The sequence below is a fragment of the Chroicocephalus ridibundus genome, chromosome 4, assembly GCF_963924245.1.
Source record: "Chroicocephalus ridibundus chromosome 4, bChrRid1.1, whole genome shotgun sequence".
NCBI lineage: Eukaryota > Metazoa > Chordata > Aves > Charadriiformes > Laridae > Chroicocephalus > Chroicocephalus ridibundus.
This window is the reverse complement of record NC_086287.1, coordinates 12623891-12647693: the sequence shown is the minus strand read 5'-3', so window position 1 is coordinate 12647693 and position 23803 is coordinate 12623891. Positions and strand designations below refer to the sequence as shown.

The 23803-nt window shown below is 38.0% G+C and overlaps 1 protein-coding gene across 4 annotated transcripts in view; it reads left to right on the top strand.

The window, feature by feature from the left end:
- AMPD3 (adenosine monophosphate deaminase 3) overlaps positions 1 to 23803 on the top strand; it is a 36738-nt gene that overhangs the window by 6745 nt on the left and 6190 nt on the right. For 3 of the 4 annotated variants that reach the window (XM_063334801.1, XM_063334800.1, XM_063334802.1), the window contains 10 exons: positions 380 to 545; positions 2877 to 3096; positions 5609 to 5738; positions 15452 to 15646; positions 15894 to 16025; positions 16883 to 17046; positions 18230 to 18356; positions 19195 to 19358; positions 21371 to 21491; positions 22977 to 23150. In XM_063334801.1, the coding sequence (XP_063190871.1) occupies positions 380 to 545; positions 2877 to 3096; positions 5609 to 5738; positions 15452 to 15646; positions 15894 to 16025; positions 16883 to 17046; positions 18230 to 18356; positions 19195 to 19358; positions 21371 to 21491; positions 22977 to 23150 (1593 nt within the window). Of the gene's footprint in view, positions 1 to 379; positions 546 to 2876; positions 3097 to 5608; positions 5739 to 15451; positions 15647 to 15893; positions 16026 to 16882; positions 17047 to 18229; positions 18357 to 19194; positions 19359 to 21370; positions 21492 to 22976; positions 23151 to 23367; positions 23452 to 23803 lie in introns of all 4 variants that reach the window. The other variant, XM_063334803.1, reaches the window with a different exon arrangement.

The following is a 23803-nucleotide window of genomic DNA, read 5'->3' as shown; positions in this document are numbered from 1 at the left end:
TGAAATGCCAGTATATTATGGCTCTCTGCAACAGACTGTAAATTGCTTTGTGAACACATTGATTAGTAAAACAGGTAAAGTCAAGGTCAGGTTGTTTTATGCTTTTTATCATAAAAAATAAATCAAATAAAAACCTTAGGCATTAAATAAATGGGTAACATATGGTAGGAGAAAAAATTTGCATATGTGTGTTTTGTGCATTGTATTTGGACTCTGCTTCTGTCATTGGCTCTTTGAGACCTTGGGTAAGATCCTTATGGTCAAGCCACATACACTTACATTTCTGGAAATTCAGTCTCCTTGTTACCGGTGTGGATTCCGTTTGTTGCTAAAACTGCTGCTTTATTGTCGTCAGTATTTATCCAGACTTTCCTTTCAGGTTACAGTTGATGATTATGAACAAGCTGCCAAAAGTCTGGTGAAAGCTCTTCTCATCCGAGAAAAGTATTCACGTCTTGCCTACCATCGCTTCCCAAGAACAACATCTCAGTATCTGTGTAGCATGCAAGATGAAAAATGGAAGGTTGAAGATGAAGTGTATCCAGGTGAATATCCTTTTCGTTCCTTATAAAATACAGAATTAAACCCATGCACTGCCGTAGTAAAGGTAAGTTGGATTTTCCTGATGATCTCTTCTGAGTGCCTTTGCCTCTGTAATCTGTTAGTAAGTGGTAGAGAATCACCGATGGATCTAAGTTATAAATCCTGTGTCTAATTTGCAACTTTGAAGCTGTCAAAAGCTTAAAAAAATCCAAACATATTAGACGCTCATTGATTTTTATTTTTTTTTATTTATTTTTTTTTGGCAGCAAATGGGATGGTAAACAATACACTTGTGTTCCTCCAGGAAAAAGATATATGGATATGGTTTAAAGTGAAAAGTCATTCCTCCTGATCTTGGCATGCCGAAATAAAAGGGATTATGAGCTCATCTACATTGTACATTGAAGCATGATACAGACATGCCAGTTAGCAAGCCCTTAGTCAGTAATTTCATAGGCGTGGTACGCTTACCAGGTCAAGACTGGAAGCTATATTTATTGGGCATTCTGCTTGTGTTAATAAACTCTGATATCAATGAGGTTTATTAGGCTGAATGTGTTCCCCACTGTGTATGTCACAAATGATGCTTGTCACTTAGATAAGCTGTGTCTTGAAAGCTTTGCTTGTGCACTAAACTGTTTGCACTGCTAGTTTTTGGATTAGCCTGTAAGGAGCAACCTTTGATCTGTACGGATATGCCACTGTAGATGTGTCCATGTGGACAATCCAATGTATTCTTAGCCACAAAGTGACATTTAAAATCAATTACCCTCTAGCTCAGTGGTTGAAAGAGGGTGAATTGTTTTCAAGTGTTTGTTATACAGAAGGAGTATAAAGAGGACAGTGCATTGAATATTCAAGACAGGAAAGATATTTTGGAACAGCTGCCAGGGAGATATTTCCAAGTTATTATTAGGTTAATAACTTTTTTACAGTTATGATTTTAAACTTACAACATAAAAAATAAAATCTCATTACACAATGTCTTAATTAGCAGAAGTTTGCGCTGGATAGTTATGAATATTACAGATTATAACATACATTCAGTTTATAACATACATTCAGGTGCTCTAGGTGAATAAAAGGACTGGTTAATTACTTTTCTGCCTTGGCTTAACTGTACAGGTAAAAGACGAAATCTCAGTGATAAGACTGAGCCCAAGAATGTATTTCAGTTGACATAAATGAAGTTGAGACACTTATTTTATGCTAGTTGCATTAGATACTGTAAAAAAAAGCAATGAACGCTCACTAGCATGAGTCTTGTCATGTTTGAGTCTTCACATAAGCTGAATCTCCCAGAAGTGTGTGTGTTTACCTGATTCTCAGAAAAAAAAAATTGTAATTTTGTAAAGGGATTATAAAACTGTACTGAACAAATTCCAACTGTGCTTCTGGCACTTTCTAATTTTGGTCATGATTGGAAGTCCAAGTGGAAAACTAGAGTTGTGTTGTACTATCTCTGGCTTCTGTGCTTTTGGTTCTATTCAAAAGCAATTAAGCATAAAAATAAGGAGTTTTATTTACAAAAAAACCTTCCAACTAAACAAAACAGAAACAAACAAAAAACCCCACAAACAAAAAAACCCAACCCAATCAAAACAACAAAACCAACCAACCAGCTAAATCCCAAAAAACCTTCAAACCAACCACTGCCTTGGTCAGAGTGAGAGCACTGAGTCTTAAATTATTACCTGCTCTACCATGAGCTGAAGTGTATTTGCTGCTAGTTGAGGGAAAGATGAAACAGTGCTAGTAGGTATGTACTAGTCTAGCTCATTGGATTGTGGGAAGGGCAGAGAGTAAAGAAGTAAAGCACAGCCTGTTCTTTTCTGACTGATGTTTCACTATGAGAACAGCTGCATTACTATGTGCTTAAATACAAACTTCCAAAATTACTATGGTGAGTCAGAAAGTGAAAAGAAAATAATGAAGGTGGGTATGAAGTCAACAACTGTTTTATTGTTCAAAAATCTCAACTGTATTTTCAATCATCCTAATTTAAATACTGCTGGAAATTTATTCTGAAACTTGTGCCATCATACATTAATAAAGAGTAGTATTAAATCTATTTATACATTGGTTCAGAGAACTCTAATAATGTATAATATTTGAATTAAGGTAGGCACTTTGCTTAAGGAGGGACTGCAATGACAGCATGTTAAAATAAAGCTGTGTTGTAACAACAGATCTCTTATAGTAACTGAAAATGTGATTTTAATGAAAGTATTAAGATCCGCTATAAATGAAGCATTATAGGATCAGAAAGTCCTTTTTGTAATTATTTTGCCTTTTGTGTAAGTTATTTCTTCTAAATGGAAATTTATTTCCAGATTTCCATTCACCCCCAGAAGAAAATGAAGACCCTTACAATCTTGATGATGCACCAGATAATCTGGATTATGTTATCAAGATAAAAGGTGGCATTCCCTTTGTTTATGATAACAAAGAAATGATGGAACTCAATGAGCCTCGGAGTCTGCCATATCCTGACCTGGAGACCTATACCCTTGACCTGAGCCATGTTCTTGCTCTAATTGCAGATGGTCCAACGTATGTTTCTCTTTCTTTCTTCTCTCCCCCTTTAGGCTGATGGTTACCTTTAGTTTGATACTTCTCACTTTTGTGATATTTAATTCCTCAATGTACTCATTCTACAGTAGTGTTTTGTTTCACCCTTTTCAGACATTAATGCATCATGGAAAGACTTAAAAGGAGAAAAAAAAATGACAGCCAAACCCACATATGCCTGTATTTCATTTCTTTAGTTTCTCTGCATCAGCCGTGGCAAAATGAGAAGCAGTTAACAGAAAAGCAAGAAATTTGCCAAATGTTCCCATTTAAGTCAAATCTGACCCAAACTTCTTGAGGCATGGGAACTGCAACTTGAACCTCACCTCTTTTATTTTGTTTTGGCCTATACTGAATTTGAGGTTTTTGAACAATTGCCTGGAATTCCTTCAAGTCTGTTCTGCTTTTGCTGCATGAAGAGAAACCCTGCATATGTAGAGTATACAGAACGACTCAGCAACATTAATATTCAGCCTGATTTATTCCAGATGTCAATTAACTGCTTATGTGCTGCAAAACTGATCCATGCATGCACAATTAAACTAGGTCTGAAATTTCCCAGAACCGTCAAACTCCTGGGAAATCTCTAAAACCCAGAAATACAACAACTCTAGTACAGTAGCTGACACACTCATAACAAAGCAATGTCCTTGCCTAGTGCATAACAAAACCACATGCGTCCAGTTTTTAAGTTTACTTCACAACTGAGGACTGGAAATGTCAATGTTTCTCGTGGCCTCAACACTAGAAAAGATTCCACCTAGGATGGAACAAAGCAGGAACCTGGATTGTTCTTCTGAACTATTTGCCCTGCCTGCCAGCACTGCATTCCTAGTCCCTTGGCCTTTGAGAGATCATCAGTTCCATTGTGACAAGTTAGTCGCACCTGATGCATTCTTTCCCCTTTGAGTCTGTGTCTGACACCTGCAGCATATTCTGTCTGCCTTGTGCATTGATAGTGGCAAAGCAGATGGGCTGACCAGAACTGTCCTGTTCCCTAAGCATTTTTTCAGGAGCAAAAGCCTATGCTTCCACTAGCATTATCAGCACTCCTGCTCCAAATCAAAGCTAGCTTGAGTATGCTTGTTTACAGTATGCAATGACTAAATGCCTTTGCAGTTTCTTTTTCCATATTCCAAAAGGCAGATGTGGAGAAGATTAAAGGACAAGGAGGAAAAACTTGAAACAAAAGTCATACTGAAGACCTTTTCTTTTTCAGCTTTTGGTAACAGTGTTTATCAGGAAGCCCTAAGTAAGAAGAGCCTTGGTAGGATGTTAGAACACTCAGCACCTTTGTGAATGTAGGAGCAATCATCTGCTCCTTTCACTTCTTCAGATTAAGCTTTTGCACGCTGATTGACACTCCCTGATAAATACACACAAACCAAAAGGAAAAAGTCTTTTCAGTAATCCTGTTGCATAAGCTCTTCATAGGGTATTGTTTCCCTGTTTGCAGCCAGTGCTGTCCGGTCATTTATGTCTACCACACGTGGGGCTGCTTGGAGATCAAGAGCCCATTGTTCTTTAATCTTTGCTGTTCTTAAACTGGTGAAATCTCACCCCTATTCCTCAGTCTTCCAGTGTCATGAATAATAACCCAACAAAGACTTCTTGCAGGGGGAAAACAGGTCTTGATCAGTATCAGATACAGTGAGACTGTGTTTGAATTGGACTTTCAAATCCATAATGGGATTTGTGTCCCACTGAAAGGAGATTGTCAACAATAAAGCAGAAAAAAGAAGGCTATTACATTAATAGTGCTACAAAAATATTGTAGATTCAATAAGAATTGACAGATGGTCAACATGTTGTTGGTTAAAAATAGAATGAGAAACCTAACAGAAGATGAAAGTGAAGACAGAGGAGTAGGCAAGCAGGAACAAAAAAGCATTATTTTTCTAAAAAGATCATAAGAAATTATTTTGGAAAAAAGTATTTGTACAAAATATATGTGTTTTTAAGGCATAAAAAAGGAAAGTATATTGGATATTACCTTGGCTTCTTATATTCACATTGAAAAATAAACTCCAGGGATTTCTTTTTTTGTTCATTATTTTCATAGTGAGTAAATCTGGATTATAGCTTGTTTCTGTTATATGTGAGAAAAAAAATATATATGTATATAAAAATATGCCCTATTGGAGGTATGGTTTCAGAGTAGTAGCAATTGACATCACATTTTATTATAGGTTTTATGCTTTCTCTGATCATCATTACCGAAAGAACTGCAGTGGTAACAATACTCGGACAACTTAAAGGACATAATATTGTTATGTAGAGTTCTGTTTGGGGTTTAACTAATAACTTTGGTCTGAAATTGTATCGGACATTGACTTATATATTTGTTAACCAGTATGATAAGAAGAATAGATTTGTCTTGGTCTTCATAAAAAAAATAATATTTGTCTTTACTATGAAAACTCTCAAGTTCTTTCTGAACTTGAAATGCAAATATTTTTAAGTTACAGTTAATTTTTTGTGTTTTCTTTTACAGAAAAACATATTGCCATCGGAGGCTTAACTTTTTAGAATCTAAATTTAGTTTACATGAGATGTTAAATGAAATGTCAGAATTTAAAGAACTAAAGAGCAATCCCCATCGAGACTTTTATAATGTGAGAAAGGTAAGTGTGAAAAGGATTAAAGGCGTGACATTGTTTTTAGTAGGAGTTTCGGTTTCGGCAATTTTGCTTTTCTTGTCTGAGGTGTAGATGATATGCATGAAGTGGTGTGTGCATACCACTCAATTGAATTACGTTATTTTAAGACTATTAAATTTTTTCTACATGGGAACACTCCAGGAGAATTAACTTGAATGTAAGTGGGTTAAATGAATTATGCTAAACTCATCTGCTAGAGTTATTCAGAATCAAAGGGGCTTAATTGGATATAGATTGCTTTAAAGGAGTGAAACAGTTAATCAAATGAAGCTCACTTGGATTATGAATAAAAATATCCATATGGAGGCTTAATTCATTTTAATTAATTCACTTAAAGACAGTTAAGTGCATTTTCCTGCTTCCGTGCAGGTAAGTCATACTAGACTGTAGTAGGAACAGCTGTATAGATTTTGGAGAAAAAAATTCACTTCATATAGAAAATAGGTGTTTAAATACATGTCAAAAGAAAAAAGACCTCCCACAGAAACTGAACGGAGGGTTCATGCTGACATCAGTATGTGATAAAAAGTGTCTGTGAAATATTAAGTAAAAAGATTGTTATTTGAGTTGTATTCTTAGCTGCCTCTGAGATCCACTGGGACGTAATTAGGAGGCAGGTAGGGTAGTTAAGGAGCTGATTTTGTTTCCTGACATATTCACACCCAAGGGAGCTGCATTCTGTTCAAAGCGTGAAAGCAAGAGTGTTACGCTGTTTCATTTGCTTCCCTTTCCTGAAGTTAAAAGGAAGTTACTGGAGAGATAATGCTTCGGTTTGATAGGTGAGATTTCTTCACAAAGCAGTAAATGTTGCAGGTGGTTTTAACCACTTCAGGTCCATTTTGCATTGTTGGTATATGCAACTGGAAGAGGTGGTCCTTATTTTGTAACTTCAGGGTTCAGATCAATACTTCAGTCCTTCTTATAATGTTTTGCTTAGTGCTGATACATCAGAAAATCCTTTTGGCTTTTCTCTATAGTGTCCAGTGTGCTGGCTAGTGAATGTTTGTTGCTATTGTGGTAGTAAACTGTCAAATACAAAATCTGCTAAACAGAAGTGTTTGATGAATGTACCCCTGTCTATCACAAGGCTAGAAGCAGATGAGTTTTTAGCTAAATTCTGATGAATTTCACACATTTATCTGTTAAGCGTATGGATGGGAAGATCTGTTAGCTAATTCACTTAAGCAGGACTCAAGTGGCAGAGACTTGACTCCTAACTTGGCAGTTTTCTTGCATAACCCTGAGCAAAATATTTACTCCATGCCACATTCAGATAAAACACTTCACTAGCTGACAGAAATTAATAATAAAATACATGGTGTCTGAGAGGTGTGAAGGACAGAGTTGTGAATTGGGTAACTGCCTAGACAATCAATTTGATTACTGAGAAGCTGTAATTAAGAGGATGGTACTTGCGAAGTTGGAGATTGTGATTTAAAAGCAAATGTTTAATGTCTCTGGGCATGTCTTAATTATTTTCTAATTATCTGCTATTAAACAGGCCAATCTACAAATGGATTCATGTTATTCAAAAGCCCAAAATGTGCATAACTTCCCCTTTGGCAAGACCCAAATTCAAAGCAACAGGAATAAGCTTGCTCTTCTCTGGCACAGATCATTCCTACTGCTAGTTGTTGCTTTAAAAATTCTTGCTGCACGGAATTAATCTTGCTTAAAGTAGTATTTTTATGAAGCAAGCTTTCAAGCAGTATTTTTATCAAGCATTCCCTATGGAAAGTAAACTTCATTGTAGACAGACTTCCTGTAAGCCCCCAAATAATCTTGTTCTTCCTATGTCTTGCTAACTCAAGTAATGTTTGGATCTGTAACCTCCTGGAAGTGTTTCCTCCCTAATAACAGTATCAGCAGCAAAACTTATCATTTGAAACAGATACTTCTAGGGCCTCTATTTTCAGGATGTCTCTCTGTTAGTCAGTCCTAAACAGTATGTACTGAAAAGCAAGAAATCAGAAAAGCAAGAAATAAGATTCACCTCCCAAAAGAGCTGTTAGTGAAGTTGTCTGTTACATCCCTCAGACACTAGTGTAGAGATCCTGGTACGATCTGTTTGCTTATATAAAAGAGCCAAAGTAACGGATGGAAAATGCCAGAATTATAAGAGTTATGAAGGTAGTGGCAAGGTCAATCAGTGAACATGTATTACTGCATTTAGAAAGGTACAGTAGAAAGCTGGCCAGCATTATTTGCTGGCATGACAATCAAAAGTTACTGGGTTTTCTTTCCCCTTCTCTCTGTGCCCTTACCGTGTTTTTTTTTCCTGGTTTAATAGGAGTTCTCCTTCAGTGAGCTCGTCTAATAAATCCTAGGGTAAGGCTCCTATTAAATAAGGGAAATGTATGTGTATGTCTTATATATTGGACTTAACCAGAATGCAGCCAAAGGTACGCTTTGCACTGATGGAGCTGGAACGGGAAGATTGCCCTTTAATAACCAGACAAATATTTCTCTAGACAGACAAGAATCCATAGGTGGTAAGGCAGTGTGGCTGGCCCCACGTGGCTCCCTGCAGGAGGTGGACAACTGTCTGTGTAGGAGAATGCTAGCTTTAGAGAATACTCTTGAGTCTGCTATCAGCAGGGCTCTCCCACGTTCTCCAGCTCATGCATAGCAAACTGCAGTCAACACAGATTCTCCACATAACTCCTGGGTTGCCTGCATTAAGCATGAAATTCAGTAATAAGAGTTTAGCTTTGCAGCACACAAACTCAGAACTGAGTTTTAGCCTTTGCCCACTAGGGTCTTGCCTTCCAAAGCAAGTATGTGCAGTTTGTTTGAGTGGGGCTTCCGATAGACCACTGTGCCCTACAGCCTCACATAATTCAAAACCTATAGTTCATTTTTTTAGCTGAAATACACCTTCGTAGTAAAGGACCTACACCTGAATATTACTTTACTTTTATTAAAATGTTACTAATTGCAGGAGGCATTTACTGTGCTTTCTTGGTCTTGGGGCTGTTGTTACTGAACTTTGGTTTGTCTCTATTGTTCTTTCTAGGGGGGAGGTTCTTGCCTTTTTAATTTTTTTCTTATTTTTTAAAATGAAGCCAAGATACTTGTTTACCTAACATGTATTTGCTCCCTTTATGACATATCTATGTACTGCCTTGGCAAGTGTCCTTCACTGCAGATAGCTTTGATACAGTTTTCTAAAGATGAAAAAATGCCAGCCTAAGCCTCCTTCCATATTTTTTCTCTCTCTAGCCATTATTTCAGTGTGTCAGCAAACCAAACCTGAGAACATGTCATAGCAGTGACTATTACACATCATATTCTTCTGCTGACAGCCTCAGTAGCGCAGATGCCTAGCCTCGTGTGGCAGCAGAGCTTTAGCTCAGGCCAGGGTAGCTGCATATGGAAGATCACAGTTTCTGGAGTGGCTTACACAGCCCTGCTGAATTCTTTGTTGCAATAGCTGGCTGCTGCTTTGAGATATCGTTTGATCTAGATCGTTGCAACTGATTTTTTTTTTTTAAATATTGGTTAGACAAAAAGGAAGTAAATTCTAGCTTTTGATTGTTGACCATAGGGTTGAAATACCACTCATTACTTCCAAGAAAAGAAGTTAGAGTGAGTTTATGTACTTCTAAATTCTATAGATCTCAGAAAATACTGAATTAAATTAACAGATGTCTGCTTTTTAAATGTATGATTAAAAGCATCCTGAGTGAACAGTGAATCTATACCTTGACTTCCTTGAAATTTGATTCATTCTGAGGTTGCTGCCACCCCCCTCCCCCCCGCCGAGTAGCTACTTACTGACTTTGGTGATGAAATGGAAGTGATACTGAATGGGAAGACTTATGGGTTAGCGCCAGTTTCAAAGGACAGGAACGGCTCTGTGCACCTCTGTTACCATTACCACTGGCCCTACCACTGTCAACTGGCGGTAAAGCTGTATTTTTGTGCTTTGAACATACTGTGCATACTACTCCCCTCCTATCTTGCAGAGATGCTGAGTTAAATTCTTATGTCTATCCTCAGCCTTGAAAGTGAGCACAAAATCATCAGGCAGAAAGACATCAATCATTATAATGCAAAAATTCTGTAGAGACCATAAAGAAAGCTTTTCCTCTATCCTTTCTTTTAGTAATTAAAAGAAAAGAAAAATAGATTTGTTTCTCTTCATAGCAGTTTATTTCTGTATTTGTGTAAATACAAACATTATAGGGCTTGATCCTGTGCATTTTGCAATGAGTACAGCCAAACAAGAGGCCGGAGTCACAGGGGTTTGCATCTCCTGTCTCTCCTGGTTTCTGGGTTGCCTTGGATGGCATAAGTATGATTTAGACAAGCTCTTGAGGGGCTCTGCACAGCTCTATGGACTATTTCAGCTGCCAGGAGCATTACTGTGCTACCCTAGGGCAGAGTATTTTGTGTATTGTGCCTCTCATGCCTATTACAGAGCTGCAAGGAAAGAATCAACCTCATTGTATAAAGCTGTTGCATCCTATCTGAAAAGCTAATGCAGTTTGGTGAGCAGGGAATTTAGCAGTGGGTTGTGGAATTATTTCCCTTCAATCCAGCATTGAGGTAATGGCTGCAGAGGATTCAGTGTCAAGTTCACAAAGCCCATAGCTATGGGGATAGAAGCATTTACGAGTTAAAGTCCACGTGTTTAGAAAATCAGGTAGTTTGCGGCTGTGGATAAGACTAATTTATGCAATGGAAAAGTTCAGTATCATTAAAAGGGCTGCCCTCGGCATTTGTTTTTGCTGTATTTATCATATTGCTCTGAATCTAGAGGATATGCCTAATGCAGTGCAACGTTCAGGAAGTGTAATGATAGGACGAGGGGTAACGGTTTCAAACTGAAAGAGGGGAGATTTAGATTAGGTATTAGGAAGAAATTCTTTACTGTGAGGGGGGTGAGACACTGGCACAGGTTGCCCAGGGAAGTTGTGGATGCCTCATCCCTGGAAGTGTTCAAGGCCAGGCTGGATGGGGCTTTGAGCAACCTCATCTAGTGGGAGGTGTCCCTGCCAATGGCAGGGGGGTTGGAGCTAGATGATCTTTAAGGTCCCTTCCAACTTGAACCATTCTATGATCCTATTTCTGATGTGCACAGATAAGCATCTGTAAAATAGATCTCTGATGGTATTTTGTGGAGATTTGAGAGACAGTGGGAGGGAACAGAAGAAATCTGAGAATGTGAGGGAGACAGAGTGGTTTAGGGAAGTTGGTGCTGGTGAGACGTGCTTTGGAGGGCAATGGGAATTCCTTCAAGCTGTAAATTGTACACAGATGTAACCATCTTGACTGAGAAGTACAAGCACTTAATCCACAAAGCCTGGGGGCAGAATGGCATGGGTGGTCAGGTCAGTAAGGAAAGGAAAGGGATAGCCTGAAAGCGAGAAGGTGCAGTGGAAGACAAGCTGGCTTCATTACATGGCAAATTGCTGAGTGAAGGGAATTCTACCATCCTTTAATTGCAAGAAAACTGATTTCCACCGTTGCTTGAATGAGATGATGGAATTAAAAGAATTAATTAATTAGCACCAGTTTCAAAGGACAGGAATGGCTCTGTGCACCTCTGTTACCATTACCACTGGGCCTTACCACTGTCAACTGGCAGTAAAGCTGTATTTTTGTGCTTTGAACATTGTGTTAACAATTCATTTGTTAAAAAAGATGAGTTCTCTGAAGGCGTATTATGTGTTCCAAGACAGGCTTCTGTCAGTCATTGTGTTTCTTCTTTTCATTGAAGATTAATGTGACCTTGAGTAAAAGGTTTCCTCCTAGGGGGAGGGGAGAAGAAGAACTGCAACAGGAAATTTGGCTAAGAGCATGCAGATGAGGTTTTTTCCCACTAAGAGGAAACTGGGCTGGAGTGGCCCTGTAACAAATGCAAGCAGAATGTTTGCAAATAGAAGCAATAGCCCCTGCTTGCGGCAGGGGCTTGTTACTCATGGCCCAGAAAAGTCTGAGCTTACTTTATGTATTGTATGAAGAACAAAATAATAACAGCTTAAAATGGGACTGGTTTTGTCTTTTTTTTTGTGGGGGCACAAAAAGCAAAGAGGGCATTTGTCAACCTTATATGAAAACCTGTTCAAATTCTTTTAGTAGATGCCTTTCATAATAAATAACAATGAAATTAGCAGCAATTTCTTAGCATGATAACATTTCAAATAATAATAAAAAAATCCCTAACCAAATCACACCATATAAGCTATGCCTAAGGATTCTGTGTTTAGATACTTCATTTAGATAGTGAAAACGCACAAAAGCATACACAGGAATTAATTATGTGCTAGGGTAGGTCAAAGCTCAAGTCATTAAAACCTTCCAAAAAGTTGCGTTGCTTCTAAAAAACAATGAAGAAAAAGCTGTGTGATAATCTAGAAGACTTTTGTTGTTATTGCAATTGCTGCTTACCTAAAGGTCAAAATATACTGGGTAGTTAAAAAAGGTAGCCAAAGTACTGCATGTTTTCTGGAAAAAGCATGAAAGAGACTCCAGGAAAGTCTTTTAACTGTCGGGAAATAAATATATTTAGGGAGAGGGAGGAGGGGGGAAAAAAAAGGAAAGGAAAATTTTGGTTCTCAGAGAATAAGCCTGATGTGGTTAGCTCAGCTATGGAGCTGTGTGTGTAATATGCTTGTGGGGACTGGAGAAGATTTCACAGGAGCTTACTGAATTGCGGGGGCACACTTGGGACAATTATTTTTCAAAGGGAAGCAGAACTTTAAAAGAGATGTGGTTATTCCTGTGTCATGTGATCCTTGCATACAAGCAAACAAAACGTCTCCTTGCTTTCCATCCCTGCCCTCCTAACAGTAGTCAATTCATGTTGATTTAAATAAAGAGGAAGTGTTGGGTTTTGCTTTTTTTTAATCTCATTAATTCCAGTAGCTGAGCCACCACTGAAATTCAATAAATTACACTTATTTAGGTTCCCTATACCTGGTATTCTATGCTTATGACTTGCTTTTCCTGAATGTTAAGAGCTTATAGCATCTATTAACTGTTATTTCAGTCTCCTATAGAAGCTGACCAAGCCTACTAGTTTGTAGTATTTCACTGGTCCAGGAAGAGTTTATAGTAAACAATATTTGTTTCTAAAAGAGAAGACCTTTATTAACCTGAGTAAGCATACATATAATGCACTTGGGTTCAAACGTCTATACAACTACGCTGAGGAGTGTAATAATATGTTAAGCGGAGCTGCTTTTACTATTTTAGACACAGCATTGTTTACTGTGGATTAGTAATGTACTTCATGTTGTGTACTTCAAGACAGTAATATGTTTCTTGCTTTTTCATTTAGCTTTAAAGTGTCTAGCATATTTGAACTAGGCAGCGATTAACAATTAAATGTTAATATTTATATCCTGGTCTTTAGTCATGCTATTAACATTCACATGGAGACAGATGTACCCTTAGAAGGCTGCAACTACTTCTGTATGTATAAACTGCAAATTAAATGACTATATGCACCAAGTAAAACATTGGCATTTCTGTGGGCTGTATGTCATAGCATAAGCTGAGGTTTACTTTGCAGGAGCATGGCTGTTACTTACTCAGGTGCTCCAGGATCTTTTTCCTACCGATCCTTAAAAGCAGATCAGGATGTCAACTATTTCTGGTGTTGGAATCTGAAAGCTGCAGACATAGTCACTATGCAAAGGGGAACGCGCTGGTCTCGTGTCGTATGTGTCCATGTTTGCAGTTTCCTGGACAGAGGAGTCCTGGATGAGAGCCCTTGCTGAGATGTAGGTTCAGTGGTGCCTTACAGCTGGTTTATCTGAGAATTCCTTCTCATGTGACTTCCTGCATACAGGCTACGTTGGTCTTGTTGGGAGCGTGTCCCTGGGAATGCTTAGTTACTTGCATTTTAAAAAGCACAGTGCAGTGTGTTCAAACTGTTCCAGTGTAGTAAGTATCTTTAGGAACTTGTATCTAATGTCAGCATCCAACCTTCGGATCTTGTTATGTCATTGTTTGTGAGATTGAAAAGCCCACTGTCTGTCTTATGGTCTCTTTTGGAGGTACAAATACCTGTATACAGTTGATCAAATTAACTCTCAAATTGCACCTTGAAAGTCAAACAAGTTTCATTTTTACAGTGATGTGGCAGTGTGGATTTTCCAGCTCCTATTTCTTTTTGTGACATTTAATAGGATTGTTGTCAGTATTTGGTTTATTTAAACTTTTAAATGTAGACAGCAAAACTAGGTGCATTCTGACAGCTGCATTACCAATGTTGTGCAGAAGCAAGATTATTTTTTATTTCTGCTTTGAAGCTCCTTTCTTACTCTGTATGAGGAGTTAGGGCAGCCCTTTCCACTACAGTTTCACATAAGACTTCATGGAAAAGCGTTACTCACAATGATTCTAAACAATCTCCTACCAATATGTAGGACAGTACTGTGTGGTGCTTTTTAGACTTATTATCTGAACCATCCTGTCCCTGTTATACGTCATCTTGAGACTTGCATTACAAACTGTCTTGATTCCTACTCCTTTGGCAGAACCATTCTGCCAGTTGGTCTTGTAAGACTTGTCTCCAGTTCACGCACAAGGCCAATGTTAGACATAGTGAAAGCTGGTGATTGCTTCTGACCACATGCCTGCGCGCACGGCCATCTATGTGCAGGTAGGGCCTGGGCTGGAGGAAAATGGGAAGTTCAGCAGACAGGCTGCAGCACTGCCGCTTCGGGGTAAGCTGAAACTGCTTCTGCAAGGATTTGTCAGTCTGAACTTGAAGGCAGTTTCAGAGTCTGTCAAGCTGTCCCCAGGGCTGTTGTGCTTATTGTCAACTGTGGAATCTAATCAGAACAGTCGTTTGGTTTGTTTTGGTTTTAAATTGATAGGAATTTATTGGTAGAGTAACTTCACTGTTTTGCCTAGGACATGCATTAGGCTGCTTTGTTGTTCAATCAGAATTTCTCAAGGAAATTCAAAGCAAACGGACCCTGGAGCAGCAGCTCTGCTGCTCCACACATGGGATATTGCTGTGCTGTTACATTCCTTAAGGCCATTATCCCAGCTAAGGCCTATTCTTCCTTTTCACGTACTTAGTCCTTAGGACCTCCAATTAGTATTACCTGTCTTTTCAAACAAGAAGCAGTTGGGGAATATACCTGGTTTTCTTCTATACTTTATGGGTGTAGTTAAGATAATAAATCCTTGACTGCAAGGAACTGCAACAGATTAATTTTACGTACCTGCTGGAGGCACCTAAGGAATTACACATATTGAAGGGAAAACCTAAATCAACAAACCAACTCCCAGGTCTCATCAGTTGTTTCTTTGGTTTATGTTCTAATACAGGCTGCTCAAATAGCAGTGCAAACTTCTGAGCAATAGAAAAGCGTACCTGTGGAAACCATCTGGTTCTTGTCAGGAAACGTAATCTGAACCCAGGTTCTCCGATTTGCACTTATAATGTATCTTAACTTGTTGAAAGTGTTCTTATTTAAATAGGAAACTATTAATAATTGAGGGCTATTTTATTTATAGTTCTGCTTATTGAATAATCCCTTCAACCCAAAACCTCAGGGTTCTAAAACATTTTGACTTGCTTAGGCACTAATCCATTTTTTACTTAAGGAATATTTTAGAAGGCTTTAGTCATTGTTGTCACTGACATAGATACTTTGCTAATTTAAGTTTATCCATATGAATGATGAGCATGATTAACCTTTTGATTTTAGGTTGATACTCATATCCACGCTGCTGCTTGCATGAACCAGAAGCACTTATTGAGGTTTATTAAGCACACGTATCAAACGGAGCCTGACAGGATTGTTGCAGAGAAAAAAGGCAAGAAGATGACTTTAAAGCAAGTCTTTGAAAGCCTTCACATGGACCCTTATGACCTCACTGTAGACTCTTTAGATGTCCATGCAGTAAGTTTATTAAAATGACAAAATAAACGAGAAAAAGCTAAGTTTTCTAAGTGTGAAATTCTGATTTATGCAGTTTTTGCATGATAACATATTAAATCAGAATTTGAATTAATACGTTACTTTGCATGTTTGAAGGAAGTTAGAATAGGCTTTTTATTTTTCTGTGCCTTTTATTGCTAGGCAATTTATTTTATAAATTATTTTGTGTACTTAAACCCATGGTTATTTGTTTTTTTTTCCTCTCCAGGGTCGTCAAACATTTCATCGATTTGACAAATTCAATTCCAAGTACAATCCAGTTGGTGCCAGTGAGCTGAGGGACTTGTATTTGAAAACTGAGAACTACATTGGTGGCGAATATTTCGCTCGTATGGTCAAGGTAAATAAGTGTCAAGCTTTTCCAGCTGTAGAGAAATGAAGGTTTGTAAAAGATTTGTAATGCCACAATTGTACCTACAGCTAACACTATGGTTAAATGATTCCAAGTGTTGGACTTGCTGTAGCAATTCGTCAGAGACAGACCTCTGCTAAGTCAGCCATTGCTGCTTTCTAAATAATTTTATGACTTAGAAACTCATACGCGTAACCTGTGTATGAGTTCAAAGCAGAGTTGTGTGCTGTTTCAAACTAATGGAGAGCAGCCAAGTGTCAATTCACTGGCTTAATATTTTGTTAGGATGTAGCTGGCTCGTGGTAGCTGCTAGGGAAGTGCCTCTGCATAAATCTATCTCTGCACATGCATGCACAGGCTTCAAATTAATTTCTTACAACAAAAGAATTAGTAGTTTTCATGAACTAGATGTCAGATCTTAGATGTAGAGAAGTGCTTGTCTAAATTTAATAGCCTTAAAATTGCTTACTACCACAGATTCTGGGTCAGAATCTCCTTTGGTCTGCATATTTTATGTAGTCGTTTACTGCAGTTTAAATAGTATGATTCTGATTTACCAATTTTAAACATGTCTTACAAAAGTGCTAGTAAGAACTGCACAAGAATATTGTCCTCTAAATCTGGGTGTTACAGTTAGCTATACTCAAATGATATCTGAGGTGGCTTGCCAGGAGAATATTTAGATGCCTAAAAATAATGGATTAATAGACAAGAGATTCCCTTTATCTTTAAAGGGTGACAATACAGTTATGTCTGGTCTGAGGAAAAGACAATGATAAATATACTACTAGCTGTAAATGATCTTCAGTGTCCTTATTAAAGCAAATATATTTATTACTCAATAGGAAGTAGCCCGTGAACTAGAAGAAAGTAAGTACCAGTATACAGAACCCCGCTTATCCATTTATGGACGATCTCCAGATGAATGGCTGAACTTGGCAAAATGGTTCATTAAGCATAAAGTTTATTCCCCTAATATGCGCTGGATAATTCAGGTTCCCAGAATCTAGTAAGTAATCAGGAGGTCTTGGTAATTTTAATAGTTTGAAATCATACCAATGATTTGTTTTAATTTCTGATATTTTTTAGATGGTTTATGAGCTGTCCTGTAGTTCTATTTATAAGCAACAGCCTGGGAAATTTATTCTTGACCATTGCTGCAGTTTTCCTGACAGTCTGGGGGTGGAAGACAGGAGATGGGGTTTGACTCTACTCTTTATAAAGTTATTCAAAACTACTGTGTATTATTTGTAAGTCTGAAGATACTAAAACCAAAAATTACAACTGGGTGAAATTAAACTGCATTCAAAGGCAAGTTAAAATATGATTTAGTAATGAAAATAAATCCACTCTTGAATTCCATTGAGGAGTAGAAAATGCTCTGTAAAACTGTTATCATCAAACTTCCTCAAGATCAGTGACTAAATGACAGTGAGCTTGGAAATGAAACCCAGATTGCCCATTTGCAAGCTTAAATCAGTGTCAGTTTTTCTTAGGTGCTTACGCATCCTTTGGGTGTTTATTAAACGGTTCTTTGTTTCTAATGCCATATATTTTAATACAGTCTTCCATGACGATTTTGTCAACCTTAATAGTGGAGCTTCATATTTTGAAATCGCATAGTTGGAGTATGAGTAAAGAATGAGCTGTCATGATCACATATATCCCCCAGAGCGTGTTTCTCATTAGGGAGAAAGTTTCTCTCCTTTAATTTCTTAGGTACATAGCGGAATCAACACTTTAATTAAGTCATGCACTTAATGACACACTGAAGTGCTGTTCCTCTTTTCTGAGAGGCTCACTAAAGCAGAACATTCTACTTTCATTTGGAGTAGTTACAACTTCGGAAAACAAATCTTTCATGAGAGGTAATTCCTTATTTCCCCTATTAGCACTTGGATTGCTGTAAAGGAAGGGGTCACTGTTCTTGAGACAGCATCTACCCCTGCATACTGTCTCTATTTTTGGAGCACTTGGGAGCTTCAGCAGAGCCTGGATGAAGCAGGGTGCCAGGCAGTGCAGGAAGCAGAGCACAGAGATGATCCCTGCCCTGACATAAACTTTGAATTTCTGGATCCTGGTAGAACTCAAGCTGTAGAGTACGTGCAAATAACAGAAAATAGTAAAGTGAGGAAAAATATAAACTGGTTAAAGAATGGTTACAACTGTGTATATTTTTTTTTTCCATTCAGTGACATATTTAGGTCAAAAAATATTCTGCCTAGTTTTGGGAAGATGTTGGAGAACATTTTTCTACCTTTGTTTGAAGCAACAGTCAATCCCAAAGACCACAGAGAATTGCACCTTTTCCTCAAATACGTAAGTATGTTTGGATTTTCTGTGTCACATGAAATCGATCCTCTCCTACTCATAAATTTTGTTTGTCCACAGCTATTTGTGGACATTAAAAAAAGCTTCCCTCTTCATATATTACTTGCATTATTGTTTTAAAGCCCTGACATACAATTTAATAAAAGCCTGGGTAAGGTCCTGTTGTCAGGTAGTTGCCATTTATTTCCTTTGAAACAGCTCAACAGCTATTTATTTTTCCTCTCAGTAATCCTCTCTATAAAGAATGACCGAAAAACGTTCACATGCTCTTATGCAGAGGGAACGTCATAACGCAGGATGTGTGTTCTGAGTTTGCCTCTGGGACTGGCCTCCAAGAAGGAGGCAACTGGAAGGAAGCGTTGTGTAGATCCTGATGGGACTCAGGAGAGAGGTGGGGATGTAGCTGCTGGGATGTGATTAAAAGAGATATTTCTGAGTATGCCCCCAAACCATAACTCTGAGGATTGCTGGGAGCTTCTGGCCTCCAGCTGCTTTTCAAATAACAAATCAGATGAGTTTCAAGGATTGTAATCTGTATCTGAGGGAGTCTTACGGGCCTGTGCCCCCCACAGGAGTCTGAAGGCTTTTGTGCACCTGGGCCTCCTATTTGTCTCAGCAGAAAAAAATGGGTGAAACTTCCTCTGAGAAAACACGTTATTCCTGCTGTCTGCATGGTATGGCAGGAGGGCAGAGCAGCAGGACTGCTAGAGTAAGGAGGGAAATGAAAGACTAGACGCTTTGTACAAGCAAGTCCTGAAGCAAGAGTCAACAACGCCAAAGTTTGCTTCTTGAAAACACTGATTTCTGTGAATCTCTTCCCCACCAGGTGACTGGCTTTGACAGTGTTGATGATGAATCCAAACATAGTGGCCATATGTTCTCTGACAAGAGCCTTAACCCTGACCTCTGGACCAGTGAGAAGAATCCCCCGTATAGCTATTATTTGTATTATATGTACGTGAACATCATGTTGCTAAACAACCTGAGGAAGTAAGTAGTCATTTTTCTCTTTTACAAGCTTCCAGAAAGAAAAATCAATGATGTTGGTCTCAATCTAAGTCAGCGTCTTGATCACATATCTTTTGAAGCAAAGCTTATCTTGAATTATTTTAAAAAGTACAAGAGGAGTACATGAGTTATTTTGAAAACATTAACTGCAAAATGAATTCAAAGGAAATATTCAGAAATTGTAAAGGCATGTGCTAATATCTTCATTTGACATTTATGTATCTTCTTGTTTTGTGAATTCCTTAAACCTGAATATATCAAACAAAGCAAAAGAAGAAACCCCACAAAATTGATTTGACCTTTGCTTAGATTCACAGTGGATTTCCAAATACAAGGTACCTCTTGGTAGCTTGCTATCTCCTGGTAATTTAAGAGATACAAACTTACGTTGTGAAAAATACTGGTTTAAGGGCTGCTGCTGTTATCAAAGATGGACAGAGGAGGACGTAATTATAAGCTGCATGTCTAGCTAACTTACTTTAGCATGCCTGCTGACTCATTCAGTTTTACTACTTTTGAGACTGATGCCTATGCAAGTAATGCAGGGAGTTATGATACTGACTGTGAGATCATGACTGTAAAAGCAGATTTTGGCATCAGGCTCAGTAACACCTGAAATTCAACTTGAGGTTCTGTTCCTGACTCACTGTGTGATCTGCACAACTGACTCAAATTGAGGCCCAGTAAGGTTATCCGTTGGTATTACAGTGTCATTGCTTACCTTGCAAAAATGTGGTTCATTATTATTTATAAAACGTTTTGGGATTTTCTTATAGGAGGTACACAGATTTATCATTTTCACAGGTCTTATCCAAATTAACATTTAAAATTTTACTTCTTCTCTCCTGCTGCTACCTCAAGCATTTCCTTCTCTACCACACTATATAATCAAAACTCATAATAAAAACATCCGCTTTAATGTACCTTGTACCTTCAAAAAACAGGCCTAGTTGTTAGTTTTAGTTCTATAATGGAAAGGACACAGTTCAGCAGATATCTTTCTCCTGACTTCCTTTACATTCTCTGTAGTCTACGTTTTTTTTTGCTTTTCCAAAGACAGAGATTCTGACAGAATTTACGAGTTTCTTTTCTACTTCAAGATCATTTCAACTACTCTTTGAAAATATCCCTAGATAATCACTAAATATTCTTACAGCGAGGTGACATAATGACACAGTTCATCAACGAGTCAGTATAACTGTTCACTCTGTTAAACATACTATTTGAGGCATCACAAGACTCTTTTATACTTTTGGTAGTATTAGTGAAGTCAGCAAGGATGGATTACATCCTCACATTCAGTGTTACTGAACATCCATCCTAGAACTGCCTTACACTCTAGTAGTCCGTGTTGAAATTCTTTGTTTTGAACATCTCCAAATACTTACGGGACATTTGTCTGCACTGAATAACAGGGTCCGCTTTAACCTAAAACCCAGCTTCATTTTTAATATAGATGATAAAAATAGTTCTAGAAATTATAGTGTGAAATCTATTGTAATAACTAACACTTCTAGGTAATCTCTATGCTACTGAGGGTGTGGTTTTATGCTACACTTAACCTGGTGAGATGGCAGGTTGTCGTCACACTAGACAGTGTTAGCTCACCCTTGGCAATGGGCTTCCACTTCTTCCCTCATTTTGAATCTAGGAATGATGCAGCCACAGGTTGCATCAGTTCACTTAGCTTTCTGACTGCCAGTTTCCTCACCGGAAATCAGTTAAATAACTGCTCACCCAGTAGCTAAAAAATTGCTAAATGAGATGTAATGAAGAAGGAAGACACAAATATGTCAGGTGGCGGAAGGGGCCTGGATAAAGGGGCCTGCCCCTTTTGATAGCAGACCACAGGTAGGCCGGATACATGTCATGTCAAACTGTATGAGAATGTGTAACTTTTTTTTTTTAAATTCCCATATTAACGATAATTTTGTACAAAACAGATGAAGAACAGTGCACTTCTTGTTAGTGGAACTTGCTTTTAATCTCCTTAGGGAAAGAGGCATGTGTACTTTTCTGTTTCGACCTCACTGTGGAGAAGCTGGGTCTATCACACACCTTGTATCTGCCTTTCTGACAGCAGACAACATTTCTCATGGATTGCTCTTGAAGAAGGTATTGCTTTGTTGCTCACCTAAACTAATCACTGTCTGCTTGGACATCAGTCACTGGTTCAAACAGCAGTCACCAAATTGACTTTATCTGGGCAGTCCCAAATTAATTTTCTTAGCAAGTTACAAGTAATTCTTCACTTTGATCAGAAATAAATAAGCTCAGCTGAACTTCCTGTTTCTTATTTAGGCTACAAAAATAAAACTGAACATTTTAAAGCTATGTCTTTATAGGGAAGATCAGCTGTTCAGATATGTCAAGGACTTCATGGCACCTGTTTTCGTTTACTCCAAGCAGAGCTAAAATTACATGGAAAAACCTGCTTAGAATTGTTACTACTCTCTGGTTTAGGTCCCAGAAGAATTTAAGGAAAGCTCTAAATTCTTCTGTACAGGGACAAAGGTAATCTTCCCTGATCAGATCCCTGTATTTCAAGGTTCATTCACAAGTTCATTAAGGTTTTGATTATGTCTGTCTAGAGTAACTGGGATCACTTGATCAAGAAAGTTAACATAGCTGTATAACACAGCAATATTTTTATACACACCTTGATTGTTGTGACAGGACAAATGTTATCATTCCTGGCATATCAGTTAATAAAAAAAACATCATGCAACTCATCCACAGGCCATTGTTTTGTAATTAAAATAATTGGTCAGTGGGTGGCAGACTTGAACTGAGTGTATTGAAATATTTTGGAAAGAGTTCTCTTGTAAGTTGGATTTTCTGGTTAATATTGGAACATTCTCTCTGTATTTCTCAACATATCCAAGAACAAAGAAAAATTTTCCCTAAAATCACGTCTGATGTTACATTCAGCACCAGTAATTCCTAAAATTAGACCCAGACAGAGCACTACTAGGGCTGTATGTGACTGAAGTATTCTCCTCTTCACTGTCTCCTGCTTATCCTGGTGCCATAACCTGGCATAGCAAGTAGTAGTAGTAGTAGTAATAATAATAATAATAATAAAGAACAATGGCACTTGCTCGGTTCACAGGCTGGTTAAGCCAAAAATACTAATAAAGATGAGGTGACTACAGATTATTTATATTATGTGTAACAGCAATAGATGACTTCTAATAAATTAGAACTAATTCTGCTCCTAAAATTTACCTATTGGATTGCAGTTTTGAAAATAACAAATTGCTTAGCAGTTCTTACACATCTCTTACCTGTGACTTTCAGGTTTTGAGGGAAGGTATGCAGTCAGTATCAAATGCGGTGCCCTTAGTAGTCATATATACTTACTAATCTACAGTAATATTAGTTACTGTATTTTTAAAAAGATAGCATATATGTTGAAAGATGTAAATTCTTTTTATAAAGATTAGTAATGCTTAAAATTCAGACTATTAAGTATTTTCTAAAGAAGTCAGCATTTAGCGTCAACCTCAACTTTGCTGTTTCCATTTTATCTAAGGGAAATCCTTCTTTTTTTCATTATCCCATAGTACTATTAAATGCTGATTGTGTTTTGTTTTGCAGAGTCCTGTCCTCCAGTATCTTTATTATCTTGCACAAATACCCATTGCTATGTCTCCACTCAGTAACAACAGCCTATTCCTGGAGTACTCAAAAAATCCACTACGGGAATTCCTACATAAGGGACTTCATGTCTCTCTCTCCACGGATGATCCTATGCAGTTTCATTATACAAAGGTAAGAACTGCAAAAAGCACTTGTCTGAATTTGGCAACAGTAGCACATAGGCCCAGAATGACCTGAAAGCTATTTTATATCATTGCTTAGGATATCATGTCTTTCAGTCACTTCATTCATTATTCTTCCTCATTCTCACTCTACTACTCACTGTTAGGTTTCAGAGGGAAATGTCTGATTTCCTAATTATGTTTCTTTTGTACTCTTGCTTCTCCAGTGTTGGCTGTTGAAGTATAGAATGAAGGATGAGGCTGAAGGGAGGTTTGAGCCTTCATAAACAATCCTCTAGAGTGCCAGGAAAGTCCAGTTTCCTTACTAATAAATCTGGGGAAGTACATTACAAAAACACAATGTGGAATCTCTGAAGATGACGTATGAGCTGTTTGCTCAGTGAAATGAAACTGATTCTTGCCCTTGGGAGGCCTGGCAGGACAGAAGTGCCTGGTCACTGGTTTTCCTGCTCCAGTTTTGCGGTTGGCACTGACTTGAGTCATGCTGTGCCTTAGAGCGGCCTGTACATTGCTCAATTGTCTATGTTCTGAAGACAAACTGAGCTCTGGTGTGCTTCACCCAGGCTTGTTCTGGCCCAGGACACGTCTCCGCTAGAAAAGACAGAGAGCTTTTGTGGGGGCTTTCTGCACGGATGTAATGCA